Here is a 24638-nt window from a genome sequence, read left to right as displayed (position 1 = left end):
ACAGAATGTTATCACACAACTACAAAAATAAATATGTGCAGGTTACCTTTTTTTTTTCCCTCTAGAGGGAATATTTCAATTGAAAGACAAAAAATTAAAAGGGAAACTGGCAGTTTATAGATAAAAATGAAAGAAATTACAATCGTATCTCTACCAGCTGACCAGGGCAGTAGCCTGTATGTCTGTAGCAGAGGGATGAGATCTATTTCACAAATAAACAGGCACATCTGAAAAAGCTGAAATATTATCAACACTTGAATCCCTGATTGTATTTACTTACTTTTGTTTGCTTGCAACTTTGTGCCTTATTGCTAAAACTGTGGTATATGAACCAAAACCTGTCTCTAATACCTAAGATGTGGCTAACAGAAACTTCCCTTCCAAAATTCCACTTCCTCAGAGAAAACTCAATTTTGCAGGACAAGTTAAAGTAGTTTCTCCAATACACTCAATCACTCCATATATTTTGGACCAGGCTTGTAGCTTTTGTAATTGCTATCTTGAAAAACCTGGTAATAAAATCTTGTTTATGTTTTTTGAGGAATATTTCAGGTACATATTCAGTTGTACTGGGAGCTGAGTTAGATTTTAGAGTGAAGGACGGTGTAGTTTCTTTGCTTCAAAATTAATGCTGTTATCAAGGAAATACACACTGTCTTTATCCTGCAGTTTGATTTATTCTTGGTTTTATATTGTGTTTTAAAAATATAAAGCACAGATCGCTGGAAGAACAGTTTCAGCATATACAGAAGTTCTATATCAGAATGCTCACAGCAATGTTATATTTACTTATTGTATGTACTACAGAATGATGATTATGAAAATTACACATAAATACTTACTGTTTCTTTAAAAGAGGAATTTAGCCAGCGGTTATTTACTACATTCTGTATAGATATTGGTGGATTTTCTAAATCTTCAAATGAATCCATTAATATGAAGTCCAGAACAACATCATAAAAATTCAGGTTTTTCACCTATATTAAATCAGAACATGATCTAAGTAACCTAGTTTCTCTTTCAGCCGTGGAATTCAGCATGCACCATATTCTAACTCTGTATTAACATGCAAATGTGTAATTGTTTTTAATGACTAGTAAAGACACTTTGTCAGTAAAGGAGAAGTTAAAAAAAACATTATGTGCTTTCTGGTACTAAACTGCAATGGTGGATGCCATTTCTCTAAATCAGCAGTGTAAACAAAAAAAGAGTTGCCTTTCCCACAGTTCTGAACTGTAAAAATTTATTTTTAGATGCTACAGTTTGCATAATTAAGGGTAAAAGCAGTTTTCAGAAATTCAGACTCACTCCTCTAGCAGCAAGTTCCATTTCAGTATTATCCCAGTGATCCGTTTGTTCCAAAAAATATATCATTTCATCAAAGACATCTTCAAATTTCTTTGGATTCTGTAAAGTAAAAGCAATGAGTATCAAGCAACATAACAAGAGATATTTTTTTTTTACTGTGCAAAGTGAATTCTGGCAGAAGTTATATTAACAGTAAAACATTAGTTAAAAAAGGCTTTTACCTTTCGTGCTTTCACAATTAAAGCAGACAAAATTTTTCTTCCACTTTCAGCAAGAAATACTCTGTTTGCTGTTTCTGAAAGAATTACCTAGAAAAGGTTTCAGAAAATATAGACATATTCATTCACAGATTATACTAAGTGACCTTAAACACTTCAATCAAATTTAACATAATTATAACCACTAGTATAGTAGGCAAGTTCCTAATTTGCTTTCAGTGCAAAGGTTCAAAGCTAATCATAAAATTGGGACTCCTCTGCAAATATGTCCCATTTTCAAATTACAGAAATGTAAAAGCAACAAGAAAATATTTAATTACAGAATATGCTATAAAAAAATGCTTGCACAGGTAATGCATTGATAGTTTCAATGACACATACTTAAGGCTTAATCAGGCAATCACTCTCCTTACTATTTACCTGAAAAGCTTGTCGAATACAATGAAGCTTAGCAAGGAAGTCACTGTCTCCTAGGCATTCAAACATTTCAGTCCTATGTAAAATAGAAAAGTTTTCAAAGACCATTAAAAAAAGCACAAGAAAATTCACCTAAGTCTAATTCCTAGAAAAAACAACTCGTACAAGTAACTTCTAAAAAAATAGTTCTATGTAGAATTTTTAACTTCAGTTCTTGCTTTACTTGGAAATAAGTAGACATAAACCAGTACCTTAACACTCGTGAATAAATTTTGCCTTCTTCTGCTAGGTGCATAGCTTCTTCATACAATGGGCAATGGCAAAGGGAATCTAGACCATACGTATTACGAACCTCTCTGTGCTCCGTAAGCTGAAAAATAATTTTTCTAAAGTTAATCAAAGAGCTCGCTAACATAATTTTTGTAAAGGTAAAACAAATTAAAGCAGTTTTCCTCATGTTCTACTGAAAGATGCATCCTTTTCTAAATCTCGTTAAAACAAAGGCGCAACACTCAACTAGTAATCAGAAGAGAACCACCACACTACTAACAAGACTTACTTTCTAGCTTTTAAAATCTGAAAGCTACAGTTTCAGGTTTCAAGTTTCAAAAATTTAATTAATACAATGGAGGCAGCTTAGTTTTGTTTTTAATTTGCCTAGTCAAGTTTTTTAATTTGCCTACTTAAATCTAAAGGGTCTCAAAGATATTAAAAAAAAAAAGTCAGGATACAGAGCACAGAATGATTGCATCATGCAAATTTTTAGGAAGCTGGAAATAGTAACATCTTCCCACCCTTGTTTTTGTTTTGCTGGTAAATGTCTGCTCGTTACCAAAGCATATTATATGAAGTATGAGCATCCAGCACTTTACTACCAGCTCCCCAAAATTTTAATTATCTGCAGTTTTAATTTTGTGGTTATTACATAAATTAACGTGAACTCATAGACATTTTTAGAGGAAATAAAAACCAACAACAGATTAAGAAATCAAAGCACATGAATAACGCAGAGAACTCTTGTTTACAGGGTATCATATTTTATCCACAAAACAATGGCTAGCTACAATTTACACGGCAAACATTACATCATATTATTAATGATAAAAAAAAAAAAAAATCAGAGGCTTACATGTCCTTCGGTTTAGTTAACAACCAGAAAATGTAACTCTTTTTCAATCTTTGCTTTTTTTTAATATCTTGCATGGGGGAAACAAACAATGTGCTTCTAGGCTATAAAAACAGAGCCTAGAAACATCTTCAGAAAATAATTCTCACAGTAATTTAACTATATAAAATTAGTTACCCTATATCTTAGACAGATTTTAAAAAATCATATTAAAATATAACTATTTTTAAATAAATATGTGCTGAAAAGTTTTTCCTGTCACTGAAAGACATACAGGCAAGTGCTGGTATGAGACTTCATAAGAACATTAAGAACTATGCTTCCACTGTGTCTTCTCCACAGACTTTAGTTCAGCCAATTACAGCAACCATAGTTTGGCCAAGAAGACTTGCCTGCTAAAGGGAAGAATATTATCATATGCCAATACCTATTTTTGTTCATGTAAACATTTAAGCACATCCATAAGTTGATCAATAAGATATTTCAGTATGGGGTTGGTGTTCTGACAATACATTCTGATAGTATATATTTGTTGGAACTTACACTGATGATTTGAATCACTCATACCAGTATCCTTTAACTGTAAGCAAATACGTATAATTAATTTCATGAAATTGTCAGGTTCCATTTTAAATTGATTTGTTTGGATAAAAAACCAAAAGATCTCTATTCCTATACAGATTTCTATAGAGTTCTCAAACTGAGACTTAAATGACATGACGATAGGGAAAAAGTAAAGGAATAAAAGTTTTAAGGTCAACAAAATGTTGTGAGTAATGTACACTTTCAGAATTCATCTAGCTTGAAAGTATTTCCATTTTAAAAGTATGTATTTGTTTATCAGCTGTTTTGCTTGGAAGAACAGAGTAGAATAAGCTGACTTCCTAAAAAAAGATTTACAGCTATTAAGACCAAAATTTAACAGTATTAATCATAGCACCAAACTGTGTTGTGTATCTGACAATTCACCTAAAAATTTGTGTTCTTATTAAACAAAGGAAGCCACACAGCTTTGAATTGAAAATATATAAGAGGGAATAATATAACCAACTGGAAGAAACAGGAATATATTTATTTCTTACATCTGAAAGAAATCAATACAAATACAGACACACACACACATATATATACATGCACATGTATATATAGTGTAATAGTTAGAATGGGTATGCACAAGAAAAAGTGAAAAATCTTTACTCCAGAATTTGGTTTTCTATATTTTTGATTAAGAAAGCATTAGCTGTGGAACAATATATACATATTTTCCAAAATAATGACCAAAACAGAACACAAATAAGTATACTAATTTATTTCTTACCTGATCCAGCTATTACTGAAGCCATAAAACATTCCATTTACTTTATTTCATTTGCAAAGCATGAGAAGAAATGGGTTGTGAACACATATGCACTTTGTAAACAGCAACCCCTCTCCTGGAGGTTATAATTTCTGTGGTAAAAGGGATTATATTAGTTTTCTCTAGTGAACTTCAGGCAAATCATTTTCTTCAGATACTAAGGCAAACTGGCTGACTCATGTGAATTAGAACTCATGTGATTTCTACAGTTGGATGCAGGTAATCTCCATCTGCTGCCAGCAAGCCCGAGATGGTAATATCTTTAACACGTGAAGATGCCAGATCACAGCCTTTGTGGTTACGGATTAGCATAGGATCTGATACAGAAAAAATCAGCATCGAATCTGGGAGCTGGGTGAGGCCCTTGATAATATTAAGCCCTTCTTTTTTAAAAACTTCCTCTCATGCTAGCAGATGAAATAAAATTGTTGTGTTACTGTTGTAATGCACATTATTGAACTCAAATGAAGAAAGCAGTTAAATCAACCAGCTACTATGCAGGAGAGAAGGGTATTCTTCCACTGAGAAGATGGTTTTGATTACAGATTGGAGTCAGTTCCAACCAACAACATCTGGGAAGGGGGTGCAAATTCCTCTATCACTGACTTATCTTAGCATGCAAAAAGAGGAGAGGAAAAAAACCCAAAACAAACTGAAAACCAGACACTAAAATGACCTCTAAGTTTAACTAGAAAAGGTGATTTCCAGACAAGCTCTGAAGCTGCATCATAATGCTCCTGGAGTCATCATGGATTTTCTTTTGATGTTTTCTAGTATTTAAAAATATATTTATATATAAATATTTTATATGTAGATGTAAATACAAATATATCTATATATGTAACATACAGTATTATATTTTAAACGGTCTTGCAAAGATTCAGTAATGGCCTTTTTTTTTTGAGATTAACTAGGTGCAAGTTTGTCTATATAAACATCCTGGTTCGAAATAAAATTAGGTGAAGATGCTCTGAATACACATCCACATTTCTAACACAGCAGAGTTCAGCTATTAGGAAAATGGACAAATCATATACAATATTTAACATACAGAGTATAGAACGTTTTCTAGATAAGAACTCAGGCTGACATCAAAAGGAAAATTAATTTTTTGTTGTAAAAATCCAAAGACTTGTTACCTTTGAGGAAAAAAGCGGAGAGAAAGGTTAGTTTTAAATGAGATGGTTCACTATAACTACCTTATGTGATTGGCATGCATTTATGATATGTATTCAACTACACCTGCTTTTTACCCCACTAAGTACCCCTATGCACCATGTATCTTTCCTCAACGGGGGTTCGGTATTTATCAGAAGTTAGCAGAAGGCCCCAGCACCCCACATCTTGTCATCACAAGTTGAAAGCTCAAGTCCTTTCTTGTCACTCCATATGAACACTTTTTGCACAGCCACTGCCATTTTGGGGAGGAGTGGCCGGAGAGCTGCCAGTCAGAGGGGGACCTGGGGGTGTTGACTGACAGCCGGCTGAACAGGAGCCAGCAGTGTGCCCAGGGAGCCAAGAAGGCCAATGGCATCCTGGCTTGTGTCAGCACTAGCGTGGCCAGCAGGGACAGGGAAGGGATCTGACCCCTGTACTCAGCACTGGTGAGGCCGCCCCTCGATTCCTGTGTTCAGTTTTGGGCCCCTCACTACAAAAAGGACATTGAGTGACTCGAGCGTGTCCAGAGAAGGGCAACGGAGCTGGTGCAGGGTCTGGAGCACAGGTCGTATGGGGAGCGGCTGAGGGAACTGGGGGGGTTTAGTCTGGAGAAGAGGAGGCTGAGGGGAGACCTCATCGCCTTCTACAGCTCCCTGAAAGGAGGGTGCAGAGAGCTGGGGATGAGCCTCTTTAACCACGTAGTAAGTGATAGGACAAGAGGAAATGGCCTCAAGTTGTGCCAGGGAAGGTTTAGACTGGATATGAGGCAGCATTTCTTTCCAGAAGGGATTGTTGGGCGATGGAACAGGCTGCCCAGGGAGGTGGTGGAGTCCCCATCCCTGGAGGGGTTTAAGAGTCGGGTCGACAGCACTGAGGGATCTGGTGTAGTTGGGAACTGTCAGTGTTGGGTTAATGGTTGGACTGGATGAGCTTCAAGGTCTTTTCCAACCTAGACGATTCTGTGATTCTGTGATTATGAAACTCTTAACAGGCCACTGAGGATGAAAAAGTGCTCCATGCACAGCTACCAAAAGTGCTGGCAGTTGTAATGCAGAGGCTTGTGATGATGGACCTGACATGCCAGCCCCTAAATGTCTGCTATTTCCTCAGTGTCATGTGGAGTTTCATGAAGAAGAATATGAAAATGCAGACAAAGAAGAGATAAAAAGATGAATCACCCTATAGCAGCAATCTAATCCTGTAATGCTTTACTTCGATCCATCATTGTTGGTGACTACTGCACTGGACAATTATGATGACCTGCACTGGATACCTAACATCATTATGATGAAATAACATATATGCCTTCAAAACTCCAAAGCTTGTAGTGATAACTGGTGTTTCTACACACAGTGCTGTAAAGCAGCCTCTGAAGATTACACCATGGATTATTTTTGTTCAGATGCTCATCAGTTTTCTCTACACAGTTCGACTTTAAGGCTGCATCTGCTAGTAAAGAGATGCTGAAACTGTTGTTGTAAAGCATCAAACATCTGGAACTTGCAGTAGTTTTTAAGCCTGGGATTCCCTGACTGCTTCAGTCTAATGAACTGACTCAGTATTCTTATTTGCCACCACCAAGTTGGTTTTTAATAGGTAGACAAAATTCTCAACTGTGCAGCAAGACCTTGTTGCCTACCAAAATAATCACCTGCATGAATGTAACAAAAATAAAAAATGCTAGAACTCTTAGGAATTCTTGCTTGCTTCCCCTAATAAAAAGGTCAATTTACTGGCGCAGTCAGCATTCCTTAAATTCTGACAAACTGTGCTTATCCTATATTAAAAAGGCTGATGATGATCTCTTTCTCTGGATATCTTTATCTTTTAAAATGTATTTTTTAAAAAATGTAAGTAGCTGCAGGGTGAGCATGAAACATGTTTTAGGAGTCAGAAGATGTGATGGTGATTACTAACTAAAATATTTGAGATGATACTTTAACAAACTGAAATGACAAAGTGGTACATTCTTCCTAATATCAGGAATAAAACAGGAAAGAAATTCATGTATTTTCAGGATCTCCTTCTATACTTACTCGTATATATTATAAAATGCCTGATACATTTTATTTGAAGAAAACACACACTCAGAATATGATTTTATTGGAATAATTGTTGTAGCTTTATTAATTTTAAGCATAATGACGAATGTGAACGCACTATGTTGTGGCATGGGTGGTAGTACTACTCCTTGCTGGACAGAATAATCCCAAGGCTACGTGCTATGTCTGGTATATATGTTTTTGCATATATAATACCTACATGGAGGTATTATGATACAAAAAATAGTTCAGTGCTAATATAAGGGATTTGTAACAAATCTTACATATATTTCCTAAGAATTAAAAACTGTATAATATTAGCAGTCAGAATATAGGAACACACTGGCTAATAGATGACTCCTCCTTGTCCTAGAAGTGAAAACATTTAATATTCTATGCAAATATCATACATAGCTAAGGTTTCTGTTAGAGGACAAGGATCAACTCCAGATTTTAAAATTTTATTATTGTTTTTAAAGATTTTAGAGCACTATTTAATGACTTGTTGGCCTAAGTTTTCCTACTCGTAGCCACACAGTAACCAACCACAGTTGTCCTTGGAAGGAATCAATGGAATCCTCCCATTGACTACTCTTCATTGCCACATGGAAAACTTTTCCCCACAATACAATTTTTTTAAATGGGGCTACATCTACTAGGATGTGTAAGGCAAATAATGGAAAGAAAACCAACAAAAAACCCAACACAAATGAAGCATGAAGTTTGAGGAATTTATTAGAAAAGACATAGAAACAGAAAGTGTTTCAAAGTGGAACAGAACTTTCCCATTGCCTACAACACCACTAACATTTATTGGGAGGTGGAAAGCTTCTGATGGTGATATGAATATACAAGTTTTATTACTGGATATTGTGCTTCACTGGACATCATGTAATCTTCTTAGTTTGCCCAAAGTAGTAGGCAGTGGTTAGTGGTACTTCAGATACTATTTCTTTGAAGAACCTGTATTACTGTTAGCTGAATGAAAGACTTCATCCATTAATTCTTTCCACTCTTTCTTCATGTTTTAAGACTATAAATATGAGGCACACATTAAAGTTGTCAGAATAGGGAGCTCATAATTTGCTACCTAGGGCATGCTAGTCTGCAGGACTGGTGTACTACATTTGTTTTTGAGGTAAGACAATAGTCTACATCAAACTGGACTGATGACATAAACATGGGTGAAGTAACCAGGATGAGTACAATATGGCCTGAGAAGATCAGATTAGTGATTATCGTCACATGTCTGAAGGCAGTTGGACCACAGGAGGGCCCCTCTCTGATTTTTGTGCTGAAACAGCAAAACCTCCAAACCTAACATCCCACTTTTAAACGCTATAGGAATACACCTTACTATTACTTGTCAACATTATTCCCTCTGGTATTCTCTATTTTGGGAAAAGAATAAAATATCTGTCTGGAAACCAGGAAAAAGGTAACCCTACCTTTCAGTGACAGGGCTCTTTTTGAGCATTTTCTCAATCTAAAACTCAATTTCGGTCACTTTGAAGGTTTGGGTGCCATGTACAAATAATTACAGGCATACAGAAACTGGTGTTCTTTCCCTGTTGTCAAAGCCTGCTCCTTCCTGCACTGCTTTGTTGTCATAGATTTGACTGAGAAAAAGACAACCTTACTACAGAAATTACTTATTTAAAAAGAGCAGCTAAGGCTTTATTCGCAAGTGTAAAAACATCTCCTAAGCTTTGGACTGAGTCAACATTTTAATAAAGCAAGCAAAGTGTATTTGATAATAGAACTACGGACTCAGTTCTAGTCAAGATATGAGAATAAGACATGATAAATGCATGTGCACTGACAACAGAGTGGCAGCAATGAATCACACTGTCAGGGAGAGCAGGAAAGAGCTTCTATTGGAAAGATGGAAAAGAAGCCAGGAAAGAGAGGGTGGAGACCATTATCTGGCACGGTCACTGATGTGTTCTTGCCAAAAGTGGTAGCTATTTTAATCATTCAGTAGGTGAGATAGCAAGAATATGAACAGGATACTAAACACAAGTTGATGACAGACAGTCTCAAATGGGGAAGAAAATACCATTATTTATCACAATATACACTATTATTAACTTAAGTCAGATGGTTGTGCTTACCATCCCTTCTGCAATGCTTCTGAGAGCCTATGTGTGTTTAGGAACAGAAGTCTGTCTGGGCTTGGGGATGGCAACTGTCTGCCTAAATCATCTTCATAAGGATCCAAGCACCTGTGTATTGTAGGTGTCCAGACTGGCACAATCCTGTATGAGAAGTTGTCAAATGCATGATCCTCAGCATCCTCTTGATTATTAGCCATAGCCAAGATGAAGTTCTGGCATACCCTACTGCTATCCTGTAGAGCTCATCAAAAAGGCATGTGATTTGAACTCTGCCAACTGTCCCAGTTTTGTACAGTTCTTTTCTTGAAAGCCATCTTCCTATGTTTTGTCCTAATATAATACACAACATCTTTGTTGCCCCTAAGCAGTACCCCTATCAATTTCCATCAAAACATCTATGTCCTATTTCAGATTTCCCTCTATCTTTGCTGTTGACTCTCCTAAGGGTAGTGAACTAAATTTGACCTGACTGTGTGTCAGCACTAAAACATGAAAATAGCTTCCAGTCTCTGAAACTAGTATCACACAAAATACTTAGTCCTGCTCCTTGGGACAGGATGCAGTGTAGAAGAAAGATGAATAACTGTCAACATGCAGCTTGTAGCATGATGTGACCACAAAAAAATACTGCTACTTTGTAATTTCCTGGAAGGTAAAATTACTAATGATTCCAGTGGAGGGGCACAGGGAATAAAAATCACACAGCAGGATACACACATATATGAATTTCAGATTTAAAAGATTTGCTAAACATTTCTATCAGCACACAGAGTTTAGGATAGTTACTGAAATTGTAACTGCAATCGGGTAGCAAAGGATGAAAGAACAACTGCCTGTTTGCCCATTAGCTGAAACAAATTCAAAGCTGGAAAAGCCTCGGACTTCCTGGCCTAAAACATTCCACTTCTTCACAAATGCAAAAATTTAAAAAAAAAAAAAAAATGAAAGAAGTAGGTAAGCAAGAAGCAGCTACCTGACATCATCATATCTAGAATAAAAAATCTGGTATGTCAGTTCTAATCCAGTTATGTTGAAGTGTTACTATTCTATACAAATAGCTGAAATACACTGGAAAGTAGTTATTACTCCTCCTCATTACCACCGTTATTTGCAGTAAAAATATAAAGTATTTTTCCCCCAGAGGATGAACAAAACCTTACATGAGGGTAACACTATTCATAAGAAAAGAGTAATTCAGAGTTTTATTTTACTTGCACCACACAGTGATGCCCCAGCTATTAGGAGAGAGCTAACTGACCCTGTAGTTTAAGCCTAGTGGCACATGTTTAACCCAGAATTTTGATGGTGTTCCAGTTTGAACACCAAACTTCAAGTTATTTATGGCTTTGTTAATCTTCAAGACTCCTATCAGCTGAGAATTTTAATAGATGGTTCATTAAATCTGAGAAAGGAGATAGGAGAGCTTGTTCTATTGGCTAGAACAACTGGAAAGAGAAGGTCTTCATAAATTTATTCTGGAAGGAAGATTTGACAGAAGTGGCTTTGAGGTATCAGAATGTGAATATTTTCAGGGTATGTATAGACAATTCTGTTGCCAATTTTGACTCAAATATTTCTTTCTCAAATACTGAGACAACTTGGCTTACGGATAGGTTGGTTATTCCACTGAGGTGATATATTGTGGCTTTTTGGTGTCTTTTTTTTTTTTTTTTTTTTTTTTTTTAATGGACTATTCCCATCTTCACATATTTTCGAAAACACTAGGAAAAGTTCATTGGTGAGAAGAAAAAAAATGAAGCGTACATACTATAATGGTTTACAGCTCCTCTTCAGAGCTGGTAAGAGTAGAAGCAAGACTGAATTTTGGTCTTGTCTAATTTACAAGAAAGAGTAACAATGCTAGGCATACCATCACAACTTAATGTGAATTACTACATCAATGCAATTGTGTTATGGAAAAGAAACTGAACAATAGACAGTCAAAATGATAATTGCAAAGAATGTGTAGGCAATTCTCTTTTTACAACTGTGAGTTTAGCAGCTCGATTGTAGTGCATATATGATAGCAATATCAAACACAGAATGTATCTATTGAGACCAATTGCCTTTCCTGTAATTTGGAGAAGAGTACTATTCAACATCACTTCAGCTCCTGAGAGACTGTTAAAGGAGATACTCCTCACTCAAGTAAGGGTGTTGCTGTTTATAAAATTCTTGCAAATATGTCAGGGGAACTGTAGCAGATTTCAGCTACTAGACAATGCCCTGTTATCAAAAGATTATTTCTTTATGTAATCTTTGTGGTCTTATCCAAGAAGATTAGGGAAAGTTAGATGAAGTGTATTATATTGTGCATGGGATATACTACAATAGGTTGCTGTCAATTTCTAATAATTTCCTTTCCAAAAAAGTCCAGCTCCAAAAATTACAGTCTTCTTCATACATCTTTATAGTACAGTAAGGGAATAGGAAAAAAAAAACTAAAAAGGAGAATAGAAAAATGCAATTAATGCTGAAAGGAACTACTATAGTCTCAACTGATAGTGATTCTTCACTCATGAAAACCCGATATATTTTTCAAAAGCAACTTCTTTTTAGAAGGAGTTGGGGAAACATTCTGCCAATGCACAAAAAACTTTAAAATTACTCAAACTCCTAGGAAGCTGTTTACAACTACGGAAGGAAAGCGCCTTTTTTTCCGCATAAGAGAAATACACTCTGCTTACAATAGTTAAACAAAAAAAATAAGGTTCTTCTGTTCACTGTTCAAATAGATCAATGAATCTTTAAAGAAGCAATCTTTCTTACCTCAGCTGTGGAAACAAAGGAGTCTGTTGATGCAATGCTTAATGTATCTCGAAGGCAGAAATCATCAGTATTATCCTTTACGGTAATGTCTGTATTTTTATCTTTAAAATAAAATTAAAAAACAACAACCAAAAAACTGATTATTAGACTATCAGAAAATTCCATTTAAGTCTTGAAAGTGCGTTTCATGTATACTTCAATGTAGTACTTCAGTTGGAAGGTACAACATTGTACTACTATGAGAGTAAATTCTCCTATGACCCACTAACTTATATAAATGTTTTTTCTGTCTTTAAAGTGGACTTACAAACATTATCTGCAATGAATAGAGAGAAGAAAAATATTTCCCCAGGGGTTTGGCCTTTTCTTTGATAGACTTCCGAAGATCTATCTAAAGATCTTACTTTGCTATATTGATCTAAACTCTCTGTTAAGTTTTTAACTTGGCCATGTTATATAACAAATGATCAATGCTTTAGTAACCAAGAAATACTTTTCTAAATAGAAGTCCATTAATAAAAAACAGGTTTCAGCATCACTTGAATGAATTTCATCTTCTACTTCTCATGCCTTTTTTCATTGGCTGGTTCTTCAGGAGAACAAGTGAAGTTTTTAATCTTCACTGTATCCTCTTTCCCCAAAAAGCTTTTCCACTGAAATAACACAACCTGAAGTATTTCCTGTTAGTACTAGAATTCTTAAAGCATTTAAAGTAGCCCGTATTTTTTGCTTAAAATAATCTGCAATACAGTTTTTCTCAGTTTTCCTTTATTTTATTCTGATTTCAACTGCTGCACATATTACTAGCATGCATGGCTTCGTTTTCACCATAGAGAAACACTTTCACAGAAGGATTAAATTCACAAGTCAGTAAGTCAGACTTTGGCTTTATGTGCCCCATACTACACTCTCAGTAGAGCACAGGCATTTATTTTGGGTTACTTTACCTTCAGACATTACACATGTGTTTCTAAAAGTCTGTTTTATTTCCAATAGTCACCAGCAACCAGCTACCCAATGTCATCCAGATCTGTTGCTACGGCAATACTTCATAAACACTGTTACATAGCAAAATGGCCAAATGCCAATATACTGGAATGGTTTACTCATCAATTGAAATGCTACAAATCCACATAACTTTACTATTATTGCAGTGGTTGTTATGGTTTTATTAGTTATGGACTTGGAATGATAGTTCAAAAATGGCACATAACAATAAATTTCTGTCTTTGAAACTATCAACTGAGAGGAAAAAATTATTAAAAGTTTGGAAAAAGATTTTACTAGATTGAGTTATGCAGATTCCTACTTGTAATCACAACACCAATACTCGTATTAGCATCTCTGATTTTTTTTCTGGTCATTCTTAATAGTTTGTTCTTTCTTTTGACCTCTTAAAACCAAGAGGAAAAGTACAGCAGCATCCAAGCTGGTTGAGAAACAATCACATACTGGAATCTGAAGAGCTGGAACAGAAAACCAAACTGTGGTTTGTAAAGCATTTGCTTGGTCTGGTTAGAGCAGATGGGTAGCGTGATGTTTCCTTATTTCAAGCTCATAATTTGCATTAATCCCCTTCTAATATTACATGAAATGCTTTTCTAATATAACTTTTTCACAGAAGCAGTTGCTGAATCTGCAATAGTACTGTTAAACATAGGATGTACAAGGTTGTATAGCCTGGTTGCAGAATTTTCCACTGAACCTCTCCTTTTGGCTGTTTTCCATAATAAATTTGCAATTAAAACAGAAGTTTCTACACCTCACAGCCAGAAAAGCCCTCCAGCACCTGGTTCAAGTGCCATTTCCTGATGGTCCCAGTCTGTAGGCAACGTGCAACACTTACTTCATGAGAAGTAAACATCTATATTCACAAGTAGCAATGCACATTACGAACTCCTACAAGAGTAAAGCGTAGGCCATACTTATAAAGATCTTGCTGATGGCTTTAATGAAGATGTTAAGGTAAGGACCCAATGATTAGGTACTCAAAATGCAGCTGTCAAGTAGTCTCATATCTCAACATAGTCACAATCCAAGGTCTCCACCACCCTCACAGGGAAGTCCCAACTATACCATGGACTGAAGACTCAAAGTCTTTGGATACTGTCTGATAATTTCTGTGCTGTTGGTGTTATATATGAGTTTATAGCTCAATGACAATATATCCCCAAATGGACACTGAAGTATTTAACACTGGGCTATGTCACTGATTACATATAAATGGGAATAATGATATTTAACTAACATTTATTATAAATATATGTAAAAAAATAATTGGTGTATGTGGGTGTGTATGCCGGGTCGCAAACCATCTGTGTCACTGACAATGTAAAAGTGTCATCAGCATTCAAGTTAGAAGATTAACAATGTCTAAATTAATGACGCACTTGTGTTAGAAGACTAACGGTGTCTAGATTAAGGATGGCTCAAAGTGAAAGTATTTTTACTCATTAGGGAAGAAACAGATAAGAAAGGAATCTGTAGAATAACAAAGCAGAAATTTATCTACCAGTTGTGGAGGCTTAGTAGCGCTTGTTGAAAGTGCTGAGAGGAACGAGTTTTTGAAATGAGCATGCGCCAGAGCAACACATGGATTTGCTGTCACAGGAATATATAAGGGCTTGTTTTTCTAATAAAGATTGGAGCTTGACTGTTAACCATATTGGTGTGTGTCTTGTTTCACAGCCTCATCCTGCAAATAAGGGGGTTCCTGCTACAGGTGTAAATGAAGGAACTACAGAATTTCCAGCCCAGAATACTACAGAATCAGAGGTTCTTCTGTAAAGTTTGCATTCAGCCTGATACAGATTACATGAAGCTCTAAAGATAGTAAGATTTTGAATATATCTATATTTGCTGAAGAAGTCATAATTCCAAGTCTTCTAATATGGGCCTAAAACTGTCACCTAACATGTCAGTTGAATATGGAATATCTCCGCTTTCACTCAAAGAGAATTCTCACTACTACAAAAAAAGGCACAAAAGTGGCATGTTATGACAAAGAAAAAAGATAGAAAAAAGGCTGCTAATGCTGAGTGAAATAATACCTTTGGCAAGTGATATATGTGCACACAAAGCACAGCCTCCCCAAAGAAAACAAAACAGCCTTATCAGCTATTTCCAACTTTCTGGCCACCACCACCCCGAGACCCTAAAATACCCTTAGCCAAGCAGGTGCTCATCAATACCCACACTGTGCAGAGAGCACACGATTCTGAAAACGCTAGAGTGGAAATTAAGTTACAGCTGAAGTACATACCATGCAAGTACCAGGAGAACATTATTAGACACAAGAACATGAAAAAAAGAAGAGACAGCAGCACAAGGAGACTCCTGGAATGAACAGCTGCAGGAGGAAATCACCCACCAGCGGCTGCAACTGCTCATGCAGTCATCCCTGGTTCTTACGCAGTCTAATACCTTCAGGAAAGGAATACTAGCGAGTATGTGAACTTCAAATATATTTTACTTATGTGAGAAGCCAGGGAGTTATTTTGGGTTCATTTATATTTGTAAAGAGGATGAAATAGAGTTTCAGACACAATACTGACAACAGTAACTGCCATCAAGACTCTTGGTTGTAGTGCCTTAAAAATGCATACATGGTTCTAAAGTTAGATTAAGGACATTAAAAAAAATCCTAGCTTTCCAAGATTTTGCAAACAAGTATCTATTTGAAACTAAGCAAGCTAAAATAAAACCCAAACCAGAACAAAGCTACTTCCACATCTATTCACAGAGTACCAATCTAGAATATTTATTTGTCTTTAGTCTGGTAGGTCCATGTGTTAAGACTGACCACAAAACTAACCCTCTAAACTCTCAGAGAAAAATCTGACCTTTGAGGTGGAACTGCACATAAACTAACTTTTTAGCATACAGTTGGGAAATAGTCACCTTCACATAATGTTTTAAAATGCTGAAAACTGTTTACATGTTATCTTCCCTCCAACCCTGAATGAAACATGGCATGAGTTCTTAAGGGTGTTTGGCACTTATGTGCAGAGGTTAAAAAAGGAAAGCACTTACCCACTGTCAAAGAACCCACTGGGAGTTAAGGAATTTAGCTCCATGGTTTAGCTATGGCTTCCTATTCTCCCTAGCACTCCCACTTCAGTGAAACATCAGTGCAGTAATATACCACAAGCAGGAAGACAGGTGAGAAAGGAGAGACTTGATAGATTCTGAAGAGGTAAAAACCTTGTAAAGGAATCCACTTATAAAAAGTCAGTGTACCCCAAGAGTAGCAGGGTCCCAGTGTTCTGCCAGGCTACCACACAGTCAGTCACTGTGTTGTGTGCTAGTCAGGGCCCCTAGATGTGTGGCTTCATGCCTAGAGAAAGGAATTACAATAATCAAGTTCAGAGAGGACAGAAACATGAATTACTACATAATTCATTTTCAAGAGAATGTGTCACAGTCTTCTAGTTAGTCACAAGAAGCACAGTGGTTTGTCACCACTTACTGAAGCATCCAAAAGCAGCTTTATTTACATTTAGAAATAGTCATAACTCTGAGAGTGTTGACTGAATATTCATTAAAAAAAATCATCAGTCCTACCAAGTAGCTACTAATGTATCACATGAAGTCTTACAGGATGCACCTAGAAAGCAGTGAGTTTTACTTTATGTGTTTTTTTATAAAAAGAAAACAATCCCAACCTTCAGATAGCACCTTCTGATGACTGGGTCATACAGCTACAGGTTAAAAAAAGGCAAGTCAGTAATGGAGCAGGGTATCCACACAGACCATTCTGAATTTAACAATTATTGGTAAATTATGTGTTTACACTCTCCAGTAACACAAATATCTGGGTTCAAGAAAGTGCCTATAGCTGGAGAAATCTCACCTCACTGCATATAAACAAAGCTGTTACTGACTTTAGCATAAAAATATATTTAGGTCAGGGTTTTTTTTTTAAATATTCAATCAAATCTTGTACTCTACCAGTATGTTAGCATGTATCATGAGTTAAACATGTCTCATGGTTGTTGGGACCACTCTGATGCAAACTGAAGCAATAGATTCCTTTTAAAAAAAAATAAAACAACACTCCTCCCACTCCCACCAAACCCACCAAAAGATACTCCAGTGCTGTATGATCATCCAGCCTGGCTGTCAGTATGTGCTCATACCTCAGGTAGGCCCCCACTGTGAACACACAGCTTTTGCTCACCAGTACTGCACTAGGAAACTTGCCAACTGAAGCAGTAGTCTAATGGAAAGGAACAACTGAGGAAAATGGGAGTATAGGACAGCACCAAGGACTTAGTATTTGCAATTTCACCCTCCTCCTAGTACTCACAGACCTATTTCAAGGTAAGATTTGGCTGAGCTAACTGTTGAGCCTTCAATTACATCCTTAACAAAAAGCTTAGTTTTCACGCAGAGAATAATCTTCTGGTTTTGTGCAAATAGAAGGCCAAATCATACTTCCTCAGTAAAAGTTGACTCAGCAGAGCTTTCATAATTGTTTCCAAGTGCAGCTATAATCTTCAAGGTCTACATTAAAGTATTCTACTACAATACTCTCACACAGGCATACAAAGACCCATTTTCAAAGATACTGGACGCTCACCTGATCATCATTATGCAAAATACAAGATGGTCTTCATTCACTCTGTGTTCTGTATTTATTTCTCTGATGTTACTCTTAAGACAAAAGGAGTCCAGCTAATTAAAAGCTGAATGTGTACAGATTACAATAATAGAGTCTTCATGCTTAAATATAAATGAGTAGAGAATGTATATAAAAATTGAATAGTACAATCCATTGAATTTATATACACAAGCAATAAAATCCACCTGAAAACTGAGATGCACTGATTTGCAATATTTGTCATCTGGAAAAAGGTGAACTTGCCCAAAATAACCTTATCATCCTCAAGAGATTTTCCACACTACTTTGGAAAGAAATAATAGCAATTTCTGGAAAGTTTATAATAATTTGGTTATTTTCAGACCTTCAAGATACTGACTTTGTCCATAAAGTTATTTTATCTGCTGAGTACCATAGGTTTAATGATGTATAAACCAAAACAATATGTCTACTGCTCTTATATTATAAAACAGTAAAACCAATCACCTTGAATGCTCTCATCCAAAGACAGCACAAAATGCTTGTGCATAAGTAATCATTTTAGCTTCTCCAAGTAAAAATCAAATATGCCTAAGAAAGGAATTTAAATATAATTTATTTCCTGTAATCCATAGACACAGGTACATTAAATAACTCAAGAGTATTAGGAAATATTATATAGCTTTGATATTCTGGAATGGTGATAAATCTTGCAAGATTTAAATCTGCTGAGCAACTTTTCCATAAATTTGATAACTGAACTGGAAAAAACTGTCTGATAGTTGCAAAAATTTTTTTAAGCAAAGAAATTATCAAAGGGCTTAGAAATATCATTGTGTTATAGAGAATGTGACCTATGAAAGCTGTCCCTGAATCATCGTGGCATGCTTTATTGTAAAACCAAAATCTCAAAATAGAAAGACCTCACCATGAGGAACTCTGCAATTCAAAACTCAAGGAAGAAGCAGAATAAACACATATGGTGCTAGATTGCTGAAATCTGAATTTTAAGAAAATAAAGCATCATCTAATGTGTATTTTATAACCTGAACTAACACATCATATGTGCTGACAGCTGAGAAATCAGCTTAGTAAACACAAAATAAATGTATGCATATGTTCACTTCTCTGGTTTACTTCTCTGACTCTCTGCAAGACACAGACATATGATCCTGAAACAGATTTGAGATTTATATCCTGTGTAAACTATGTGTCACTGTTAGATCTCTCCCTCTCATACAGCTTTTCGTTTCTTTGAAAATCTAAACTTTGATTATTTTTAACTGCACAAGTTTCTACATTCACAGAGGGTTACAGTTTTCTGCAACTTATTTTCTTTACCCTGAAGCTAAAAATCAGTGGATCTTCCCTGATTTTAAGGTTTAAATCTCTCACAGAAGAATTTGATTTCTGATCACCCTCCCATTTTCAAGTCTAATAGTTTAGACAACTGTTTCTGTACTTGCACTTGATTTGACAGAGAAGATCTGGCAATCAAGTTTTCTGACATGTCTAATCTGGACAGAGTCTATCTAGATAGATATGCAACACAAAACTGTCGCTGTTTCCTCTTCAGTGGCATACTCATTCTCCTGTAGTTCAAAAAACATCACATCTATTTTGTCCACAGCAAAGTCTAGTTTGAATTCCAGGGTTGCTTATTTTAAGATGTAGGCTGTCCACTGGGGATTTATAGCACAGCACTGTGAAGACTGCCAGATACCTTAGTCATCAGATTTGAGCGTCACTGCCTTTTCTTAGTTCTTCACATTCTAAAAACAAGCGCAACGTACCGCTATTTTTGCACAGACACTTTCTAGTGACAATGGAATGGTCTGTTCAACCACATTCAGTGTGATAGTATGTTAACTCATTGTGATGCAGAGCAGATTCAAAATGCAATGTTATAATTACAGAAGGAAGTACAAGGTTAACTTGAAGGCTTACACATCTCCAATTGGCTCCTTTAATACCCTTCCTACACTAGAGGCCTCCATAAGCAAGTTAGGTAGAAGTCTTCTCACCAGACTTGAGAGAGAAGTCTCACAAGTAAATGAGCTTACTACCCTTTTTGCCTCAGTTCTACTACAACTGTGCAAATCTACTAAAATCAGTGGGTACTTAAAGCAAGATGTTTACACAAGCATATTACTAGCAGTAACCGTTGCTTCTTTACAAGGTAGTTGTTCACTATTACCTTCTTGGCTTTCCTACCATGGATCTCTTCACAGAAGAGCAGATAGTAGCACACCTGGGGATTAAAAACGACAAGAATAACCAGCAACTGCTGCTTAGCTCCCGAAACCTATTGCTTTATAAAACTTTTCCTAATTTGTTATACATAAAAAAGAAAGAGTAACTGGTTTAGTATGCTAGCATATAGACTATTTTGCTGGACACAGCACAGGGCTATCCAACCAACGAGAGGGACCATCTAACATGCTCTCTTAAAAGTCAGATTTTAAACACAAGATTGCTGGAAAGGTTTTTCTTTAGCCAGTTTATTAGGCTTCAGGGATGTTGACATTTCAAAGCAAGTGAGCCAGACTGACAAAAAGGAACCCACATATTCATTTGTCCTTTCATTAAAAGAAAAACATATTGTCTAGCAGTTGGCAATTCCACTTACATGTATAACGACAGTATCAGAAAAGAAACTGCTACCTTTCTATCCCCAGAATTAACAGAAAAATAGAAAGACAGAACCAACTATCTAACTGGGATCCTCAGTGAAATAAGCATCAAAAGATGAAAATATATATATATGATTTGGACTAACATTTGGATTCTGGATTCAGAATGAAGACTAGCATATCTGACACAGGCAAACTCTGCAGGGAGAGCACAATAACCTTTGTCTTCACTTGAATTTCAGGGCAGAATTGTCTTCCAAAATTCTGAAGTGAAGCTGCTCAGGAATGTGACTGGCTTCTGCAAACCCAGCTGCACACACCATACAGTTTAAGAACCTAAATTGGTGAGACACATACTTAACTTTAAACAATAAAGCTTAAAGAATATTTTAAGTGCCCAACTGATTGGGGCCTGCTTGCATTCCACTTGCTCCAGAGAGTAGGAAAGAATGAGGTAAGAATCCTCAAAAAAATTGTACTGGATGAAGAGTTCTTCCTCTGGACCTTTAGTTTACTAACTACCAGTTACAAAACTCACATTTAAAAAAAAAAAAACCCACAATACTATAAGGTTGCTAAATGTATTAGTAACAACATATTAATACTTGAATTATAATGTAAATAAAGATTAGCGCAACCTGACCCTAGAATATAGCTTGACACTGATGAGCAGCTACTCAAACAGATGTAGTTAAAGCTGCTATCTAGTCAATATATTGGTTATCTGTGGTAAACTAAAGTAAAATAAAGAAAAGCTTGAATAATAAAAAATGTGCATAATTTAGGCTATCTGGAAATATGTATTTGTTTACCTTTAAATACTTGCAGAATATCTGCCTGTAGAACAAGGGCAGCTTTAAATAGCAGTAGAGAATAAAGCCTGGTGTGATAGACATGTGCTCTTGAATCAGCTACGCTACAGCACTTTGCTATGAACGTGATTATGAGGTACGGTGGGACATAGTGCACAGACCAGATACCCCACAAAGAATTAGAGAATTAGAGTACTATCAAAAGGGAAATAAAACACATCTCAATTTTTCATTTAAAACACATCTTAAGTTTTTGTAAGTTTTAGTAATTAACTGCATAAATACATGCATAAAAGTGACACATAAATAATAAAATTTTACTTCCTTGTTATTGTTCACAGAAACTTTTGCTATAACTTTCCACAAAAATGTATTTACTCCCACATATAGGTTAATCTTTGAAACATTTCAAGCTGAAACAAAAGTTTAAGAAAATTCTAAGATATAAAAAGGCCTTTAAGAATGATACTTACATAAGTTACTTGTGCCTCCCATACATTATAAGGTAAACTTACGTAAATGAATGCATATTGTTGTAGCAATGGTGTGTGTCTAGTACTAAATAACAAGCCTAGTAAACAACACTCACTGAAGACTGCTATGTGGATATGCTACAACCATTTATGCCAGGCTGATGGTCAGAGACTTTGACTTAAACAGCAGCAAGATTTAAACATTGTAGACACATCAGTTAAGAAAAGTTGTTAGCTTTTGCATGTGTGCACACAGACACATTTTCATTTTAAGACCTTGAAAATAAATTACAGACATCTATTTTAGCCCTAACTGAACTAATTAATTAGTAAAGGAACTACAGTGTAGAGAGCTACACTTGCTGATTTTATACAATTTTGTCAATATTCTATTTTGATATTGTGCTCAAAAGCAATCAGAAATGCTCAAAATGTTGTTTCTGCACTTTCAAGATTAAGATAAGAAGCTAAGAGAGCTGATTACCTCTGAAGTTTTTTCAAACTCTAAGCTATCACTGTCTATATCTCCCCCACCCTGTCCTGGCTCTCCTTCCTTCATTTTGCCAAAAAAGTTTCAGACAAGCCTCTCTTAAAAACAGACTTTAATGCAAGAATAAATTGTTTTAGTAGAAGTTCTAAAACAGGAATTAGCCCTATGGGCCAAAACATGTTCTTGATCATCAGTTTATATAACCTCACACTGTGATACTCCAGCCAGAAAAATAAACACTTACCCTGTCCTCACTACTTGCCATCTGTCTGGTATGATTTTTCCTGCCTCTGGAACATTTATATTCACAGTGTATATAAACACATAAAAGTTAAGTGCATATACATCCTTTTTAGTACAAAAAAGAATTTATAAACTATAACTTGTTAAGAACATACCATAAGAACATGCGAGAGGAATTTAAAAAAAACCCAACAAAACAAAACAAAGCAGTAACTTTCTGCCTTTGGAAGAAGACTGTTTCCACTTATTCTACACACCACTTTTCAGAAGTGTTCAAACTGAAGACAAGTGGTTATTAAATCAAGCCCTGATGTGTGGGGAAAATGATCAGTTTTCTTTACACAAAAAGAAGGTAAATATGTGTACTTTTTTATAAGGTTTGGAAAAAAAAAACCCCAACAGGAGAAGCTACTGACTTGAAACTAAGCACTAGAATGGCCAACAAAAAAGATGCAAAAAGAATGCTCAAAAAAATATGCCTTTAAAGTAGTGTTAGTCATGTGTGTTTGCTGTTGTGGGGTAGGTTATAAACACAGAGATAACACAAAATGCGTTAGAACTAGTCCTACTTGAGTAACATTGTGGGGTGTTAACTGCATAAACTGCTGTACAAATGTTCCTTACTCATGTACAGAACTTTAACAGCTTCATTCTATTTCCCTTTTTTTATCAGGGATTTAAAATTGATGGGCAGAGAAGAAAGGCAAAAAAGAAGAAGGTAGTTACCCAGGCAAACTCTAATTATGTGGAACGAGGAAGCTCATGCTAAGGAGATCTGGGCAAAGAGATGACTGCAGCTGCTCAAACATTGTAAGGAACAAGCAGAAACAGTTGAGAAACAGCAGATGGATTTTGTGTTAGGAGGACTGAGCAGGGAAGCACAGGAACAGCTAACAGAACAAAGACTGCAGAACTAAATCAGGTAGTTGGACTGTGGCTCAATCATAAGCAGCCGTTAGAGCTAAAAGGAGGAATAGCTTGTGTTTCATTTGAAGAGAAGCTCCTGAGGGAGACAGCTTAAGCAAAAGAAATAATCTGGTCAGAAGAATGAGTAAAGGTGATTTTTATAAACAACGGTTAAGTCCATGTGAGAGAAGCAATGGACAAGGCAAGACATGAGAACGTGTCAGGAGTCAAGAAGTGAGAGAGACAAGGGCTTCAATAGGAGTTTTAGTGTGGAGAGAAAGAAGACAGGTTTCAGGGATGCCATTTAAGGAATGTATATAAGTGTATAAATAGCCTGCATGGTTGGATTTAAGAGCAAAGCTGCTGGGCAAATGGTAACAAGGGCCCTCAAAAATCAGAAATGGATTCTTTCTGATCTTATTGGAAGTGTTTTTGGAAATTTCTATGTGTATCATCCCCCAAGCTAACATACAGTAAGTGACCTTGAATTCTCCAATGTTGTTTCAGCGTACAGTAAAACATTATCTTGAGACACTGCTGAAAAGACTTCAGCTAATCTGTTTCACTAAGCAATGAAACTTCAGCTTTTAAGATAAACACAAACATACACTCCAGGTTATCAAATACCAACATAAAGATACAGATTATCAAGTACTAAGCTTTTTCAGTACCGGTAACTTCATTCACTGCAGGTCTATTCAAAGCTATTTTGAGTTTTTAGTATTGCCAAACCAAGAGTATCACTGAGAAAGCCAAGCATTGTAATCTTTTCATAGACACATTTGGAGAAATATTTCTTACAGTTTTAAGCTGAACTTTTAACTACTAATCTTACTCTACTACTCAACATTGTGCTTAGGTGCTTTCTGGTAAAGAATTTTGCTGAAGGCAACTTAGAAAGGAAGCACAATTTATATTGGGCAAATATGCCTTTAAATGAAAGTCCTAAACACTTATTCAAAGCAGAAGACATACTATCCAATTTAAA

The 24638-nt window shown here is 35.9% G+C and overlaps 1 protein-coding gene across 2 annotated transcripts in view; it reads right to left on the bottom strand.

The window, feature by feature from the left end:
- Positions 1-24638, bottom strand: part of MIGA1 (mitoguardin 1) — a 45091-nt gene that overhangs the window by 6126 nt on the left and 14327 nt on the right. For both annotated transcript variants that reach the window (XM_026854275.1, XM_026854274.1), the window contains 6 exons: positions 12513-12613; positions 2195-2313; positions 1947-2019; positions 1530-1616; positions 1309-1407; positions 843-977 (listed from right to left, as the gene is read on the bottom strand). In XM_026854275.1, coding sequence (XP_026710076.1) covers positions 843-977; positions 1309-1407; positions 1530-1616; positions 1947-2019; positions 2195-2313; positions 12513-12613 — 614 coding nt within the window. The remainder of the gene's footprint in view (positions 1-842; positions 978-1308; positions 1408-1529; positions 1617-1946; positions 2020-2194; positions 2314-12512; positions 12614-24638) is intronic.

Source organism: Athene cunicularia (genome assembly GCF_003259725.1).
Source record: "Athene cunicularia isolate RWA chromosome 8 unlocalized genomic scaffold, athCun1 chr8_part1, whole genome shotgun sequence".
Classification (NCBI taxonomy): Eukaryota; Metazoa; Chordata; class Aves; order Strigiformes; family Strigidae; genus Athene; species Athene cunicularia.
The sequence above is the reverse complement of the archived record's forward strand: the minus strand, read 5'-3'. Positions and strand labels throughout refer to the sequence as shown.